The 18,825-nt window shown below is 40.2% G+C and overlaps 2 protein-coding genes across 4 annotated transcripts; both read right to left on the bottom strand.

The window, feature by feature from the left end:
• Positions 1 to 1,324: 1,324 nt before the first annotated feature.
• LOC135561228 (caveolin-3-like) lies at positions 1,325 to 3,742 on the bottom strand. The gene is made up of 2 exons (XM_065002501.1): positions 3,497 to 3,742; positions 1,325 to 2,633 (listed from the first exon to the last, which is right to left on the bottom strand). Exons 1-2 carry the CDS (start codon positions 3,617 to 3,619, stop codon positions 2,292 to 2,294), a joined length of 465 nt encoding a protein of 154 aa, XP_064858573.1. The 5' UTR covers positions 3,620 to 3,742; the 3' UTR covers positions 1,325 to 2,291.
• A 36-nt stretch (positions 3,743 to 3,778) lies between these two features.
• LOC115142346 (caveolin-2-like) lies at positions 3,779 to 7,776 on the bottom strand. 3 transcript variants are annotated; one of them, XM_065002507.1, is made up of 3 exons: positions 7,424 to 7,776; positions 6,805 to 7,287; positions 3,779 to 3,867 (listed from the first exon to the last, which is right to left on the bottom strand). In XM_065002507.1, exons 2-3 carry the CDS (start codon positions 6,975 to 6,977, stop codon positions 3,801 to 3,803), a joined length of 240 nt encoding a protein of 79 aa, XP_064858579.1. In that variant the 5' UTR covers positions 6,978 to 7,287; positions 7,424 to 7,776; the 3' UTR covers positions 3,779 to 3,800. The 3 variants fall into 3 exon arrangements, with proteins under 3 accessions (XP_064858579.1, XP_064858577.1, XP_029537603.2); XM_065002505.1 differs by lacking the exon at positions 3,779 to 3,867 and adding an exon at positions 5,579 to 6,613; XM_029681743.2 differs by lacking the exon at positions 3,779 to 3,867 and adding an exon at positions 5,579 to 6,613 and having other exon boundaries at positions 6,805 to 6,992.
• Positions 7,777 to 18,825: the final 11,049 nt, after the last annotated feature.

Genomic DNA, 18,825 nt, shown 5'->3' with positions numbered 1-18,825 from the left:
TTTGAGGTCATTGTCCATTTGGATGAACCATTTGTGACCAAGCTTTAACTTCCTGACTGATATCTTAAGATGTTGCTTCAACATATCCATATAAATTTCATCCTTCATGATGCCATCTATTTTGTGAAGTGCACCAGTCCCTCCTGCAGCAAATCACCTCCACAACATGATGCTGCCACCCCCGTGCTTCACGGTTGGGATGGTGTTCTTCGACTTGCAAGCCTCCCCCTTTTTCCTCCAAACATAACGCTGGTCATTATGGCCAAACAGTTCTATTTTTGTTTAATCAGATCAGAGGACATTTCTCAAAAAAGTATGATCTTTGTCCCCATGTGCAGTTGCAAACTGTAGTCTGGCTTTTTTATGTCGGTTTTGGAGCAGGGGCTTCTTCCTTGCTGAGCAGCCTTTCAGGTTATGTCGATATAGGGCTTGTTTTACTGTGGATAAAGATACTTTTGTACCTGTTTCCTCCAGCATCTTCACAAGGTCTGTTGCTGTTGTTCTGGGATTGATTTGCACTTTTCGCACCAAAGTACGTTCATCTCTATGAGACAGAACGCATCTCCTTCCTGAGCGGTATGACAGCTGCGTGGTCCCATGGTGTTTATACTTGCATACTGTTGTTTGTACAGATGAACGTGGTACCTTCAGGCATTTGGAAATTGCTCCCAAGGATAAACCAGACTTGTGGAGGGTCTACAATGTATTTTCTGAGGTCTTGGGTGATTTCTTTTGATTTTCCCATGATGTCAAGCAAAGAGACACTGAGTTTGAAGGTAGGCCTTGAAATACATCCACAGGTACACCTCCAATTGACTCAAATTATGTCAATTGGCCTCTTAGAAGCTTCTAAAGCCATTACATCATATTCTGGAATTTTCCAATCTGTTTAAAGGCACAGTCAACTTAGTGTATGTAAACTTCTGACCCACTGGAATTGTGATACAGTGAATTATAAGTGAAATAATCTGTCTGTAAACAATTGTTGGTAAAATGAGTGTGTCATTAACAAAGTGGATGTCCTAACCGACTTGCCAAAACTATAGTTTGTTAACAAGAAATTTGTGGAGTGGTTGAAAAACTAGTTCTAATGACTCCAACCTAAGGGTATGTAAACTTCCGACTTCAACTATAGATACTGTACGTTACATATAACCTTCACCACTGGCACTGAGGCATGTTTGTGTAGATCTATCTGGCCTCACCCTTGCCTGAGCATACCTGGAATTCTTTCACTGATTTTTTTCCAAATCAGTTACATACAGTACTGTAGGAAGATTCTATGTCACAACGAGCGCTAAAGACAGACATCACATATACCTGGAACATTAAACAAGTAATTTATTGTAGCATCAACATGTGAAAAATGACCATGGAATAGAGCATGGAATATACTTAAGTATCAAATCAATCAAGCATGGATGAGTGTTGTTCGTAGTGTACCATGTTGTATAGACCATGGATTACCCCCATCTATGGCACCAAGATGCGAGCACTCTTCTTCTTGTCTTCTGATTGAACACAATAATCTCTATCTATCACAAACTCTGTTTGAAAGATGGTCAGTCAGACCCAGCATCAGCAGTCAGACAGGAGGCCAGGGAAGTAGCCTACGTGGCATACTGCAGAGCACTCCATTCTGGCACCTCTGGCCTCCTGTTCGTCTCACCCCTACAGGAGGTCCGCTCCCGCTCAGCCCAGTCAAAGTCTTATCTGTCCTAGCACCCCAATGGTGGAACCAGCTTCCCCCTGGTGCTAGGACAGCAGAGTCCCTGCCCATCTTCCGAAAAAATGTCTGAAACCCTTCCTCTACAAAGACCATATTAAATAAAACATACAGTTGTCTTTTCCTACTAGCACTGTATTTGCTGATAACTTATTTATTGAGGAAAAATGTACTACAACTGTGATATGTGGTTGTCTCAGCTAGCTATCTTAAGATGAATTCACTAACTGTGATATGTGGTTGTCTCAGCTAGCTATCTTAAGATGAATTCACTAACTGTGATATGTGGTTGTCTCAGCTAGCTATCTTAAGATGAATTCACTAACTGTGATATGTGGTTGTCTCAGCTAGCTATCTTAAGATGAATTCACTAACTGTGATATGTGGTTGTCTCAGCTAGCTATCTTAAGATGAATTCACTAACTGTGATATGTGGTTGTCTCAGCTAGCTATCTTAAGATGAATTCACTAACTGTAAGTTAATGTAGCTGAGAGCATCTGCTAAAAAATGGGTGGAGAGCAGCCTAACCACTTCCTCCCTGTCCCATTTCCATGCTTCTGAACCCTACACCTCCTTCCGTAGCACCACCCGAACACTTGAGAATATTTTTGCCAGGGCTTCGAACAGGGGGTCACAGAAGGTGTGGATGGCCAGGGAGTAGATGCGGCTCAGACATTGGGACTCGATCAGACAGCTTTTAATGCATGGCACAACGGCCCAGATGTGGCAGAAGGAGAGGCAAGCGAATAGGAAGCCCCACAGCAGAGCCACTGGGATCCCCAAAATGGCTGATAGGATGCGGTAGCACCAGTATTTGGACACAGTGAAGGTGGTGTAACTGGCTTTCCACACCCCATCCAGACTGTGAGTCCCATCAGGCTCAGCGATCACATCCTCAAAGTCCACCTGCAGGGGGAGACAGATAGGCCATTGTACTGTAATTGATAAAAGGGTCCAGCTTCTGACACCAACGGCAATGAGACAGGACACCATTATGTTAGCTTCAGGAATATCTTTACTAAGTTAAAACCTAATATCTTACGCAACGCATTATGGGTATTGTAGTACATTATGCTACAGCCATCAGCAGCTGGACCTTCTTTTAGCTCAGTTAAAAACTGCTGTATTATATTGCCTGAAACCTCTCACTGTCCCAAGCAAATTCATCTATCATGAGTAAATACTGTATAAGGCAATTGGATACATTCCTACAACATGAATAGATAGTGTTTTAAAGTCACAGATCTAATTAAAGGAAAGGAATTTGTAAGCTGCAGTCCATCTGACACCACTACCCGTAACTATAAATACACTTACTGAATATATACAGAGGGCCATAAAATCCATAAAAAACCTAAAAGCCAGAAAAACCATTAAAACCATAAAAACCATAAAAGCCTAATGATTCATTAGCAAATCAAAGAATACCAGAGAAAACCATCAAAGACATTTTGTAAAAACATGTATTAGAACAAATTCCATGATGGCAGTTTTGGCAGATAAACATTGCGTTCCACTGCCAATCATACCCTTGTGTTTGCCTTCCCAGAAATAGAGCCACTATCTGTAGCTGGGTTGGTAAGAGCTACAGGGATACAGGCTGTTTCAGGGAACATTTGATGGTCACAATAGTAACCCAAATGATAGCACTTCTGGTGCACACACACACACACACACACACACACACACACACACACACACACACACACACACACACACACACACACACACACACACACACACACACACTTAAATGTAATATAGCCTACCTTCACCACATCCTCGTTGACTTGCTTGGGGTCTCTGTTGATCAGGTCAATCTCTTTATGATGTCCGTTTGCCTGAAACCTTTGTTCATAACCATTGTTGATGTCAGCCATGGTTGCAGTCATATGCTAATCAAAGGAGAGGGGCAGAGAGGTACGAGGCAGAGTAGAGGGGTCCGAGAAGAGCGGTCTCAGTAAGGCTGGTAGTTATCCTGGAGCTGGGCAGTGTAGTGGTCAAAGAGGCAGTGTGAGGAGTGGGACAGGGAGTGGCTGTACCCAGGCTTCTGGATTTCCCCTCACTGTGATGTCACTCCTGGAATGCCAGCAGCACCCAGCAGGCAGCTGCCCCTAGTTGTCCTGTCAAACTGTAACCACTGTAGCCATAGCATAGCACAAACACACAAACACACAACACATAGCCTACAGTTACACACATACTTTGTTGACTACAGAAATTCTCGTTAATAATTGCTTATAAACATCTTGTAAACACACCAAAGAATGAACACGCACACACACACACACACACACACACACACACACACACACACACACACACACACACACACACACACACACACACACACACACACACACACACACACACACACACACACACACATTATTTTACTATCCTTGTGGGGACCAAACAATTGATTCCCATTCAAAATCCTATTTTCCCTAACCTCAAACCCTAAACCTTAACCCCTAACCTAACACTAATTGTAATCTTAACCCTCAACCTATCCCCTAAGCCTTAAAGATATGTTTTCCTTGTGGGGACTGGCAAAATGTTTCCACTTGTCCTAATATTCCTTATTTTACTATTCTTGTGAGGACTTCTGGTCCCCACAATGATAGTAAAACCAAACCACCCACACACACGAGTAAGGCCCATTCTCTATCAACACTCATGCCATACCTCACACTGGGACCCTAAGCATTTCTTAAAGGAAAAAGCAGACCTATGTTGCATTTCACACATCCCTGATGGTTCACCATAGTAATTACTGTAGCCCAATATAGTGTGAAGATCACAGGAGTCTTCCAAGGGTATAATAATAGCCAGATTCATAGCAAATGGAATGGCATCAAACATATTTGATGAATTTGATTCCATTCCACTTGATCTGGTCCAGCCATTACCACTAGCCTGTTCTCCCCAATTAAGGTGCCACCAACCATATAGCAATGCTCAGATATAGACAAGTGAGGTCCGTACAGAGAATTGGATGACACTTTCCATGATGCAGCTATATATAATGCCTTATGATACACTACCAAGATATGTTCTGGTTAGTCCCTCCATGGAGAGACTTGTCATATATGATTGAGCAGGTGGTTCTGCTGATAAGACAGAACTGTGCAAAGATCTGAGACTGACATGTAGACCTAAGCATTTTGAGTTTGTGATACATTTACTACCACACGTTAAGTTGAGAGTGGACGGTGGGGATAAACAGCATCAAAATGCTTTCTAGCGTTAACCCCATACAACCTGAGACTCACCTAAAATAAAACAACTTGGCAGGAGATGTAGCATGCTGATGATGTTGGAATATATCATGCATGGCTCACTTTTTTTTCCTGTCACAAACCTGTATTTCCATAACAACCACAAATGGAATGTACCATGAAGGTCTGCCTGTTTTTTCTTGTCACTCAAACCTGTGTTTCCATAGCAACCACAAATGGACAGTACAATGGAAACCTGTGTGTCCATAGCAATCACAAAATACTGCAATGCATATACGTGATATAGTAAGTAATCATCATAATATTAAATTCCCCACCTCCCAACTATTGGCTTAAAAACCTCTTAATGATCCGAGCCTTTTTTTCCATTTTCACCTAAAATGACATACCTAAATGTAACTGCCTGTAGCTCAGGACCTGAAGCAAGGATATGCATATTCTTGATACCATTTGAAAGGAAACACTTTGAAGTTTGTGTAAATGTGAAATTAATTTAGGAGAATATAACCAATTAGATCTGGTAAAAGATAATATAAAGAAAAAAACATGCATTTATAAAAAATAATTGTACCATCATCTTTGAAATGCAAGAGAAAGGCCATAATGTATTATTCCAGCCCAGGCACAGATTTTGGCCACCTGGAACAATAATCGAATTCAGGCATTTTAGGCCAATATTAGTTCTTTAAATTGAAACTTTTTATCTCCAAATTCATTGTAAGTATTGTGCAATATACAGTTATCAAATGGTAGAATGACTTTATTATGAAATGGTTTAAAACAAAACAAAATGTCAACCATAGTTTCCTCTGGTTGTTTGTCATGTCCATGGGGAGGATATTTTGTTTTTTAAAAGTGGTACAGTAAAATCCAAACGTTTGATATATTCCTTCTCACCCATGGTGACCTGATTATGTAAAATCTGCTTTTCTCATGATAACATTCACTACAGGACAAACTCATCACCTCATAGAGGAGGTCTTGAGTGGTACCACTGAGTACTGTCAAGCAATATACATTCAGGCCAGTTGTGTGTGTGAAACACGATTCACTTCAAATACAGGGAGTTTGCATGTGCTTGTTTAATTAATTGAAGTGCCCCATTTCCTATTCTGGGAAGGCAGGGGCCTTTCCAGGGAGGAAGAGAGCAGCGTCCAGACCCTGAGCTGTGAAGTGAAGATGTGTGAATCTTTTACACATTCCCCTTTTCACCTTAACTTCTGACGACATCTTAGATAAGTAACCAATCACCTTGTTGGAAATTGTTTTTAAAAAGTATCCAGTTTTGATCAATCACACTGATCTCAGTTCAGTTGTAAGATCCCATGATCCACCAAAAAGCCTGTAGTTGTGCCCCTGGTCTGATCCTAGAGCATCCTACAAATACTTTGCCCAGGCCTGATAGTCTCCCAAGAGGACATTCCATAGTAGGGTAACATTGGGAACAAGCCCATATTCCAAATCCTGATTTTGTGTGAAGGTCCAATATTCTGTCATTCCAGAGTCAGGCGAAGTCTGATTCCATCGTAGCACTTTGATGCACTAGTGAGGAATGGGCGGACACCAATGTCCAGTACGATGCTCCATAGGCTCTGCAGCCAGTATGTGATTATAAGGATAGGATGCACGAATGGGCTAAAGAACCTTTCAGGATTAGATAGAGAATACAGGGAGTAAGAGAAGAGAAGAGTTTCAAGATGGTAACTTATGGTTCACCCACTGGGCACAGATGTCATTTCAACGTCTGTTTCATGTTGTATTTCATTGAAATGACGTGTATGCCCAGTTGGCATGTATTGTATTCAGTGAACAGTGAACTGATATAATAGACGTACCATATGTGTAGGAAGCTGAGGATGGCGAAGATCAGTCCGGTGATGATGGACACAGGGACGGCCAGCAGGACGGTCACTATGCGGTAGATCCAGACCCTGGTGACCTCGAACAGGGCGTTGCTCCAGATCCACACTCTGTCTCCGCTACGTACTGACGCCGGCTCTGCTATCATATCCTCAAAGCTCACCTAGAGGCAGAATCATAATCTTGGGGTGATTGTTTATAGACAGACAGTTTGTTTTTGACACTCAAAGGAAAATATAGATAAACTGCAGTCAATGACATGACCACCAGAGGGCAGTGCAAGTATACAAAAAACAACTTGGACATGCCACATGTCTATAGAAATATAATACTCTTCAGATTTGTTTGATCGTTTAAGTAATTATGTTTGATTAATTGGGTTAAGACAGATAATCTGATTGAAAAAACAGCACCTTATATCAAGCTTGTGACAGTGTTACCCGTTTCAGTGTACAATCCTGAAAGCACAAAGAACTAATTCATTAAGTCATTCAAATTGACAAACATGTATTAACACAAAACAAATGTTGTCTGGTTAGCAGTTAGCTCCTGTTTTTATGGGTTGATGCATTGATGTGAGGTTGTGTGAAATACCTTCAAACACTCGTTGACTCCTCAAGGGTCTCTCTCATTCAGGAGGGGCTTGGTGTCACTAAGATCCACTAACGGGGACACAGCTTCCACCTCATCCATCCTGTCCCCCAGTTCAGCCTTCCATAGCAGCTGAGGCTCCTCATGTTCCTCATACAGGTCTGCATCAAGGTCTTCATCATCAGTGTCTCCCAGGTCAATATTTGTCTCCACTGGATCTGTCTTTCTCATCATGGTGCCTTTAAAAGGGAACAACTACTGTTTTTAGAATGAATTTCAATTAAATACAACAATTATTCAAATATGGGAGTGTAGAGAGTAAGAGGACCAGAAAGAGTCACTCTGCCTACACACATACCTACACACTCACACCACACTGTCAAACGGTGACACTTTCAGACAGAGGATGGCCACCAGGCTGTTCACATGGGTGTGGCTAGCAGCAACGGGTTATATTGGGAAAGTGAGACTGGCTTGGTTGGAATTTTCAAAGGGGCTTTGGTGTGTGGATAATTTCCTCATACCCAGGGAGAGAGGAGAGGGGAGAGGGAGAAGGTAAGGGGAGAGGGGAGAGACACTCCCTGCTGCAGGATATAAATACCCAGAGAGAGGACTATATACAGACTGCTCCTATGATCATACAGTGATCTATCCTGCCCATCTGATCCAATAGAGACAACTCAGATTGGGAACTCTGCAGGATACTTTTTTAAACTCTCCACTTGATATGAAAAGGAGAATGTGGAACGTTTCCTACAGTAGGACTAAACTGTGATATGAATGTCATAGTGATATGGCAACATGATCTCACAAACACATTTCAATACGGACACCAAAAATAGATAGGTTACTCATTGTTGTGATATCATTGACTTGGTGATGATTAGCCTGCCATGCACTCTTATGTGGCTTATTAGAAGTAGTAACTTTATCTGGCCCAGGTCCCACAGGAACGTAATGCAAACCAGTCCAGGGTCGTATTCATTAGTGCACACTGTAGAAAAATGCTTTGCAACGGAAAATGAAAACAATTATTCTTAATTGACAAGTTCAGATATTTCCTCCCTTCCTCCAAAACTTAGATTGTTGACAAAATGTAAACTATATTTAGACTCCAATGTTTATTGAAAACATAAATGCATTTGCGCAATGATCACTTGTTGTCTCTCAAATAAATCATTTTATTTGATGTTTAGGAATTTTTTCCATCTTAGCATTGACATGAAATCAGTCAAAACACCTCAAAACAAAAACAAGATACAACTGTCTGAAAAGAGCCATTACGATTCCCCACATGGCAGTTTCTTGTCATTGTTGCTAGCTATCTGGCCATTCAGAATCAAATCAAATTGTATTAGTCACATACATATTTAGCAGATGTTATTGCAGATGTAGTGAAATGCTTGAGTCACACCAACACATGGACTTCTGCCCCATTGAAGCATGCGCATCATTTTCGAGATGTCAGTTAATCTATCTATAATACTCATCAAAGGACATTGGTGGCACCTTTATTGTGGAGGACGAGCTTGTGGGAATGGCTGGAATGGAATGAGTGGAATGGTATCAAATGCTGTACTTCAAACACATGGGAACCATGTGTTTGAAGCCATTCCATTTACTCTGTACCAACCATTATTATGGTTCTGTCCTCTCCTCAGCAGCCTCCTGTGCCACCCATACTCAGAAGAAGAAGAGGGTCAACTAAGCTGTGTAAAGGCTGCAAAAAATGGAGACAAGTGGAAAGGGGAGAAGGTAAGGAACTTGTCTGCATTAAAGACCAAAATTGGCTAAAGAAAATTGTGATAAATAAAAAAGTATACCAGGACCAAGAAATTGACAGCTGCACCATACAGGTTACAAAATAATTGGGAGGAGATTTCAATGTACTTATTCCATGGCACATGATTTATGAACTGGTAAACAAAACGTAGCCGGATTCAAAATGTTTTTCAATATAAATTATAATATCAAATTCTTGCAACCAATAAAATGTTATATATATTGGAGATACAACCATCTCAGCTCTGCAGATTTTGCTGCGAAGAGACAGAATTAGTGGATTACTTGTTTTGGTACTGCCCATATGTAGATTGATTTTGGTCGCAGGTTCACAATTTGAAAAAATGCAAAATTTACTCGGAGATAACTCTGCAAATAGCACTGCTGGGTGATTTGAAAAGTCAGAGTCAATTGATCGATGATATAGTAATAGTTCGGGTTGCTGGCCCTCTAGGCAGAGTTGCAAAGAAAAAGCCATATCTAAGACTGGCCAATAAAAATAAAAACTAAGATGGGCAAAAGAACACAGACACTGGACAGAGGAACTCTGCCTAAAAGGGCAGCATCCCAGAGTCGCCTCTTCACTATTGATTTTATCACCCTGTTCCAGGAGAATGTTCCTGCAATTCTTCAGGATTGGTGGGTCATTGAGACTGGTGTTTTGTGGGTACTATTTAATGACAGTTGAGGACTTGTTGAGGACTTGTGAGGCGTCTGTTTCTCAAACTAGACACTCTAATGTACTTGCCCTCTTGCTCAGTTGTGCACCGGGGCCTCCCACTCCTCTTTGTATTGGTTAGGGCCAGTTTGCGCTGTTCTGTGAAGGGAGTAGTACACAGCATTGTATGAGATCTTCAGTTTCCTGGCAATTTCTCGCATGGACTAGCCTTCATTTCTCTGAAAAATAATAGACTGACAAGTTTCAGAAGAAAGGTCTTTGTTTCTAGCGATATTGAGCCTGTAATTGAACCCACAAATGCTTATGCTCTAGATACTCAACTCGTCTAAAGAAGGCCAGGTTATTGCTTCTTTAATGAGCACAACAGTTTTCAGCTGTGCTAACATAATTGCAAAAGGGTTTTCTAATGATCAATTAGCCTTTTAAAATGATAAACTTGGATTAGCTAACACAATGTGCCGTCGGAACACAGGGGTGATGGTTGCTGATAATGTGTCTCTGTACACCTATGTAGATATTCCATAAAAAATCTGCCATTCCCAGCTACAATAGTCATTTAAAATATTAACAATGTCTACACTGTATTTCTTATCAATTTGATGATATTTTAACAGAAAATGTGCTTTTCTTTCAAAAACATGGACATTTCTAAGTGACTCAAACTTTTGAATGGTAGTGTATATTTACAAAAATATATTTATGGGGGATTGGAAATTATGCAGACAAGTACATTGATAGAAGCCACAATCTATCTGCAATATTCCATCTGATCTACCCCCCCCCCCCCCCCCCCAAAAAAAAGATGTCTACAGGCTGCAGCCCAATAGCGCTCCCAGCTCCAGACCAGACGTCCCATAGACATGCTGTACATTGTGGAAGTGAGAGATTTTCTAGGTCTTATAGTAGACTTGCAGTAATACCCATTGCTGTGAGTGAGGTATTGTGTCTGTTAGGGATGATGCGAATTTTCACAGCTTTTTGTTAGAAATCGCGCAAAATTTCAAAGTCCTGCTACTCATGCCAGGAATATAGTATATGCATATGATAAGTATGTGTGTATAGAAAATACTCTGAAGTCTCTAAGTCTACTGGTTAAACCATGTCTGTGGCTATAACAGAACGTGTTTAGGAGTAAAAATCCCTCTGAAAACTGTTCACCAAAAACACACAAAAAAATATTCATCTGCCAGTCAATGTATTGTTTAAGGCGAGAGAAAATAGATGAGGATCCGATTAGAATCCCTACAGCTTCCACACGATGTCGCCAGTACTGGCATTTCATGGCTGGTTTATCCTTGGTGAGGTGACGTATAGCCACTTCCTGTCTTGGGGCGCACCGGAGGATGTTATGAAAGTGAAAACATGGACGATGATTTCAAGACTTGCTGCTATCGAATACAGATCGCTCCTTGATCAATTTGATAGATTATTAATGTTTATTAATAGCTACAGTTGGTTTAGAAAAGTAGTTTGAAGTGATTTGTAAAAGTTTATAGGCAACTTTTTTCATTTTAAAAAGTGACGTTGCGTCTTGTAAAGGTGAATTTTCCTGGATCAGACTGGCCTTCATAAAATGACATTTTGGCTATACAATGACGGATTTAATCTGGAAAAAGACCCAATTGTGATGTTTATGGGACATATAGGAGTGCCAACAAAGAAGCTCGTCAAAGGTAATGAATGTTTTATATTTTATTTCTGCGTTTTGTGTAGCGCCGGCTACCGCAAAATCTTTTGTTTAGGTCTCGTTCAGGTATTTTGGGGGGTGCATGCTATCAGATAATAGCTTCTCATGCTTTCGCCGAAAAGCATTTAACAAATCTGACTTGGTGGCTAGATTCACAACGAGTGTAGCTTTAATTCAGTACCTTGCATGTTTGTTTTAATGAAAGTTTGAGTTTTATCGAAAACTATAGGTGGCGCTCTGAAATTTCCACTGATTGATGTTCCTGCACAGGAACTCAATTCCGCATCATCCCTAAGAGGACCATCAGTACTGTATGAACATGTCCATGCTTTCCCAGCTGCCCATGGATACCATGCATATCTCTGGCTATTGATGTGGTGAGGAAATCACAAGTTAAGCAGGTGATGATGTGTGGTCAAGAGAAGACAAGAAAGGTCTAAACTTTTTCAGATTCCGAAGCCTCAGCATCATAAGTAGGCTATTGTGACCTGACCAGCAAAAACTCCATTGGCTATAATAAGGGTTTAGGGGCCAGAGTTATTCTTGTTCAGGTTACATGGCCACAGAAAAACTCCTTGCCCTAAACATAACCCTAACCCTAGCTTCATGTCCACATGCCAGTTCAACCCTAATCCTAAAATGTACCCTAATCCTAACCCTTACCCTAGCTTCATGTCCACATGCCAGTTCAACCCTAATCCTAAAATGTACCCTATAATCCTAACCCTTACCTTAGCTTCATGTCCACATGCCAGTTCAACCGTAACCCTTACCCTAGCTTCATATCAACATGCCAGTTCAACAATAACCCTAACCCTAACACTTACCCTAATCCTTACCCTAGCTTGATATCCACAGCCAGGTTCAACCCTAACCCTAGACTCAACTCGGTTTTGTTTGCCTTTAATTGTGTGACTTGTTCTATTTCTGTACATTTGTGCAACTATATATGTTGATGGGTCTGAGACTAGAAAAAATGCTTTAATTGAGAAGTAGACTTTGGTCTGAAGCCAAAAGGAAAGAAAATTCATATGAGCACCTCAATGCCTACTTCACCCATGCTCTACCAAGGTTTTCCAGCAAACAGCTTTGACCTACTACAGAAGCTGTTGGTATATTGTACTTCAAACAACGCGTAGGCAAGTTGCTTAGGATTCAAACCTTCTCAAACAGCCTAATACTCTCAGAGGAGGTGCTGCCACAATAATGTGATTTGTACTGCATACAAGGTAAGGGATTGGACTCACCACACTAAGACATTAACCCATTCCACTACCATTTCAAGCTTTTTTTATTATATGAAATCAAGCTTTGCTTATATACTTACAAGACCATCAGGCTTAATTTAGTAAGTAGTTTTGTCTTGTAGTAATGTGGTGCCTGCCTGTATTTCCTTAAATATTTATTTTAGCAATATATTTAGTTGCCCAACATAACAACAGGTGCTGGAGTGTTAAACGCAGTCACTCAAATAGAGTATGTCTGCATTCCTGATTTCTGTCACCGTTAGCTTACCTGTGTAAAATTGACATAAGCTCAGAACAACATGTATTATCAATTGCTGTGCTGATCAATGGCAGTGCATTACCTCTGAATATGTAGTCCAAAGTTATGTTCGTATTTGTATTTCTTTTCGCAATGAAGATGGTGACGCTACAATTACACAGAGTTGTTCCACATTTTCTTACATTACAGCCTTATTCTAAAATTGATTAAACACTTTTTTTGTCATAAATCTACCCACAGTAGCCCAAAATGACAAAGAAAAAACAGGTTTTTAGATTTTATTTTGCAAATTTATACAGAATTTAAAAAATGGTTATGTGCTTATGGTTCTTATCTGCACCTTTGCCCCAGTCAAAGGTCCTGAGCGCTCTGGAGCAGGTTTTCACCAAGGATCTCTGTACTTTCCTCCATTCATCTTTCACTCGATACGGACTAGTCTCCCAGTCCCTGCCGCTGAAAAACATCCCCACAGCATGATGCTGCCACCACCATGCTTCACCATGGGGATGGTGCCAGGTTTCCTCCAGATGTGACACTTGATATTCAGGCCAAAGTGTTCAATTTTGGTTTCATCAGACCAGAGAATCTTGTTTTTCAAGGTCTGACAGGCTCCAAGTAGGCTGTCATGTGCCTTTTACTGAGGAGTGGTAGAGATGGTTGTCTTTCTGGAAGGTTCTCCCATCTCAACAGAGGAACTCTGGACCTCTGTCAGAGTGACTATCGGGTTCCTGGTCACCTCCATGACCAAAGGCCCTTCTCCCCCAATCTACCACAGGTGGACTCCAATCAAGTTGTGGAAACATCTCAAGGATGATCAATGGAAACAGGATGCATCTAAGCTCAATTTCTCAATTTCTATTAGCAAAGGGTCTGAATACTTATGTACATAAGGTTTTTCTGTTTTTATTTTTAACAGATTTCCCAAAATTTCTCAAAACCTGCATTTGCTTTGTCGTTATGGGATGTGTTGTGTAGATTTTTGAGTTTTTTTATTTGGATTTAATCCAGTTTAGAGTAAGGCTTTAACGTAACAAAATGTGGAAAAAGTCAAGGGGTCCAAATACTTTCCGAATGCACTGTATGTTGGTAGCCAGTCTATAATAGCAATAAAGCATCTCAGGTTTTGTGATATATGGCCAATATACCACAGCTAAGGGCTGTATCCAGTCATGCGTTAGGTAAGAACAGCCATTAGCCACACCCCCTTTGGCCTTATTGCTTGAATATAATATAACGCAACAGTAAATTTAAAAACCTGACATTCTACAGTATGATTTTATGGACAGTAGCATTCACTGACTGCACACAAAATGTTAACATCAGACTGAAGTCCATTCACAGACTAATCTCATTGATTTTCCACATCTGATCAGACACCAATTAACCATCACTAGTCACCATGGTGTCCAAGGTTATAGGTTCACCGATGATGACAACAACAATCAGAAGCTGAGGAGCAAATATACACCATTTTACGTACTGTTCCTAGAAATGTTGCATCTAAGAGGCACTATATTTATTTAGAAACTGCATTGTTCCATTTGTGGGAATGTGAACTTGAGATTGTTGTTTCAAAACTGTAGAGAAACTGTACCAAAATATGGTGGTTGGAATGTGTAATTGTGTCTGACCTGTGCTTCATGTTATGTCCAACTGTAATTCAAAGTATCTTCACCAAATAAATATCACATATCTTTTCCACAATTACTCAGTAATGACTTAAATCAGTGGAGAGGAGGGTAGGGTTTTTCTTCCATTAAAAGTTAAGATTGTACAAAGAGTGTCTTTGAGTTAACATTTCGGACTGCTCCAGACTCTGGGTTACTATGGCAACTCGAGAGCTTTCTTTTCAGGAACCGGCTCATCTCTGACTGTGATCAAGTACTGAATGTCATCTTTTCTTCACATCTCAAACATTAATATACCACCTGGTGTATAGAGAGACTGGATTAACTACAGTTAATAAGAACATTGCCATGGTGTGGGATTACATGAAAGTTCAGCTATATAATGGTAGGATGACTTTGGAAATAAGAGTTGCACCCTGTCATCTTGTCATGTATGTTTTTATTTAGGAACCTAAAATAAAATATGATACAATTCAGCTTATTGATATTGCATTTAAGGGTTATGTAGAGCTCAAAGTAATGGAACAATGCAATAATTGCTAGGTGGGCTTCAGAGGAAGTAGAGACCAGGGCTCATTTGTTGTCTACTAATTACACTTATCATGATGTTGGACCGCCCATATGACCAATAAAAACACTTCAAAAAGGACTTGATGTTAAACTGGGTCATAGTAAAAAGGGTAGTGGGTGTGTCATGTACTCCACTATCAATGTTCCAAGGGGATTATAGAACTAGATAGAGATAGAGACACAGTATGTATGTATGTTTGTATTTATGTATTCATTCATTCATTCATTAGATTCAAGGACTCCAACCCAAGAAACCTAGTATTGTCCACTATCAGGTTTATAAAGGAGGTACTACATTTAGAGATACAACAATATTTGACAGATAATACAGATAATATGCATCTATCACTTTGATACCAGAAACACGCATTCAATTCAAGGACTCCAACCCTTGATATTCTCCACAAGGCTTTTCTCCCTCTGTGCTGAGAGTCAGACCCTGCCAGACACTGTCATCTATTATCTATTGTCATCTATTATCTGGGTCCAAACATCTGAGAGCCTTTCATCTTTACTTTACATCTCCCCACTTGTTTATCTCTGGACTGGAGTTAAATAAGCTTTTATCTGGTTCCCTGTCATAGAGTTGTACATGTTTCACCACCATGGACAGCTCCCCAACTCTCTATACCTTCAACAGGGTAATAGTGATGATCAGTGTGGCTGTACAACTGTTCAGGTGTTATCCTATGGTTCACTGTATCCATATTATCTTACTACCTTGTTGATTTTTTACTTTGAGAAAATAAGTATGAAAGGAAATAATAGGCACTGAAAGCTTTAGCTTTGTAATTGGTTTATGTTAAATATTTGATATTTAACGTGTGTTTATGGGAAATTAACATTTAACATTAACATTTAAGTCATTTAGCAGACGCTCTTATGAATGAAAAAGATTATTGGAATTCTGTGTTGCGTAATGCAATGTTGGTATCTGCACATTACATTTGAGTAATTTAGCATACGCTCTTGTCCAGTGTGACTTACAATTAGTGCATTTATCTTAAGATAGACATTTAGGTGAGACAAAATACAACATCACAATTGTATCAGATATATTTTCCCCTTAACAAAGTATTTATCAGCAAAGTCGGTGCTAATAGGAAAAGACAAGTGGCTTTTTTAAATGTATTTTCTTTCCATCTAAAACACAAATTAGCTTTCATCATGATCATGATTAAGTAAAACATTGTAAAGTTGGACCTGTAGTTGAGCAGGTTGAGAGATTCAAGTTCCCTGGCGTCCACATCACCAACGAACTGTCATGGTCCAAACACACCAAGACAGTCGTGAAGAGGGCACGACAACGTCTATTCAGGAGATTGAAAAAATGTGGCATATGTCCTCATATCCTCAAATAGTTCTACAGCTGCACCATCAAGAGCATTGGTTGCATCACCGTCTGGTTTGGCAACTGCTCGGCCTCTGACCGCAAGGCACTACAGAGGGTAGTGGGTACGGCCCAGTACATCACTTGAGCCAAGCTTCCTGTCTTCCAAGACCTCGGCAAGTGGTACCGGAGTGCTCATTCTAGGTCCAAAAGGCTTCTTAACAGCTTCTACCCCCAAGCCATAAGACTCCTGAACAGCTAAACCCCCCCCCCATTTTAGCACTGTTACTACTCTCTGTTTATTATCTAGAAATAGTCACTTTACCTCTACCTACATGTACATATTACCTCAATTACCTCGACTAACCTGTGCCCGTGCACATTGACTCTGTACTGGTACCCCCTGTATATACAATTGAAGTCGGAAGTTTACGTACACCTTAGCCAAATACATTTAAACTCAGTTTTTCACAATTCCTGACATTTAATCCAAGTAAAAAATACATGTCGTAGGTCAGTTAGGATCACCACTTTATTTTAAGAATATGAAATGTCAGAACAATAATAGAGAGAATGATTTATTTCAGTTGTATTTCTTTCATCACATTCCCAGTGGGTCAGAAGTTTGCATACACTCAATTAGTATTTGGTAGCATTGCCTTTAAATTGTTTAACTTGGGTCAAAAGTTTCAGACAGCATTCCACAAGCTTCCCACAATAAGTTGGGTGAAGTTTGGCCCATTCCTCCTGACAAAGCTGGTGTAACTGAGTCAGGTTTGTAGGCCTCCTTGCTCGCACATGCTTTTTCAGTTCTGCCCACACATTGAGGTCAGGGCTTTGTGATGGCCAATCCAATACCTTGACTTTGTTGTCTTTAAGCCATTTTGCCATAACTTTGGAAGTATGCTTGGGGTCATTGTCCATTTGGAGACCCATTTGCGACCAAGCTTTAACTTCCTGACTGATGTCCTGAGATGTTGCATCAATATATCCACATAATTTTAATCCCTCATGATGCCATCTATTTTGAGAAGTGCACCAGTCCCACCTGCAGCAAAGCACCCACACAACATGAAACTGCCACCCCCGTGCTTCATGGTTGGGATGGTGTTTTTCGGCTTGCAAGCCTCCCCTTCTTCCTCAAAACGTAACGATGGTCATTATGGCCAAACAGTTATATTTTTGTTTCATCAGACCAGAGGACATTTCTCCAAAAAGTATGATCTTTGTCACCATGTGGAGTTGCAAACCGTAGTCTGGCTTTTTTATGTCGGTTTTGGAGCAGTGGCTTCTTCCTTGCTGAGCGGCCTTTCAGGTTATGTCGATATAGGGCTTGTTTTACTGTGGATATAGATACTTTTGTACCTGTTTTCTCCAGCATCTTCACAAGGTCCTTTGCTGTTGTTCTGGGATTGATTTGCACTTTTCGCACCCAAGTATGTTAATCTCTAGGAGACAGAACGCATCTCCTTCCTGAGCGGTATGACAGGCTGCGTGGTCCCATGGTGTTTATACTTGCGTACTATTGTTTGTACAGATGAACGTTGTACCTTCAGGCATTTGGAAATTGCTCCCAATGATAAACCAGACTTGTGGAGGTTCTACAATGTATTTTCTGAGGTCTTGGCTGATTTATTTAGATTTTCCCATGATGTCAAGCAAAGAGGCACTGAGTTTGAAGGTCGGCCTTGAAATACATCCACAGGTACACGTCCAATTGACTCAAATTATGTCAATTAGCCTACCAGAAGCTTCTAAAGCCATGACGTCATTTTACGGAATTTTACAATCTGTTTAAAGGCACAGTCAACTTAGTGTATGTACACTTCTGACCCACTGGAATTGTGATACAGTGAATTATAAGTGAAATAAACCTGTAAACCATTTTTGGAAAAATGACTTGTGTCATGCACAAAGTAGATGTCCTAACCGACTTCCAAATATATTGTTTGTTAACAAGAAATTTGTGGAGTGGTTGAAAAACGATTTTTAATGACTCCATCCTAGATGTAAACTTCCGACTTCAACTGTAGCCTTACTGTTATTTTATTGCTGCTCTTGAACTATTAAAAAATATATATATATTTATTGTTTACTTCATATTTTTTTAGTAAATACTTTCTTAACAATAATTTTTTCCTAAAACTGCATTGTTGGTTAAGGGCTTTCACTTTAAGGGCTACACCTGTTGTATTCGGCGCATGACAAATAACATTTGATTTG

This window comes from Oncorhynchus nerka, linkage group LG2 (genome assembly GCF_034236695.1).
Source record: "Oncorhynchus nerka isolate Pitt River linkage group LG2, Oner_Uvic_2.0, whole genome shotgun sequence".
Taxonomy (NCBI): domain Eukaryota; kingdom Metazoa; phylum Chordata; class Actinopteri; order Salmoniformes; family Salmonidae; genus Oncorhynchus; species Oncorhynchus nerka.
The sequence above is the reverse complement of the archived record's forward strand: the minus strand, read 5'-3'. Positions and strand labels throughout refer to the sequence as shown.

Bases quoted from the DNA above. Each gene is read 5' to 3' on its own strand.
- LOC135561228 (XM_065002501.1), bottom strand. From the start codon at position 3,619: ATGACTGCAACCATGGCTGACATCAACAATGGTTATGAACAAAGGTTT. The intron at 2,634-3,496 runs GTAGGCTATATT...CTCCCCCTGCAG, and splicing joins TCAACGAGGATGTGGTGAAG to GTGGACTTTGAGGATGTGAT.
- LOC115142346 (XM_065002505.1), bottom strand. From the start codon at position 6,977: ATGATAGCAGAGCCGGCGTCAGTACGTAGCGGAGACAGAGTGTGGATC. The intron at 6,614-6,804 runs GTACGTCTATTA...TAATCCTGAAAG, and splicing joins CTCAGCTTCCTACACATATG to GTTCTTTAGCCCATTCGTGC.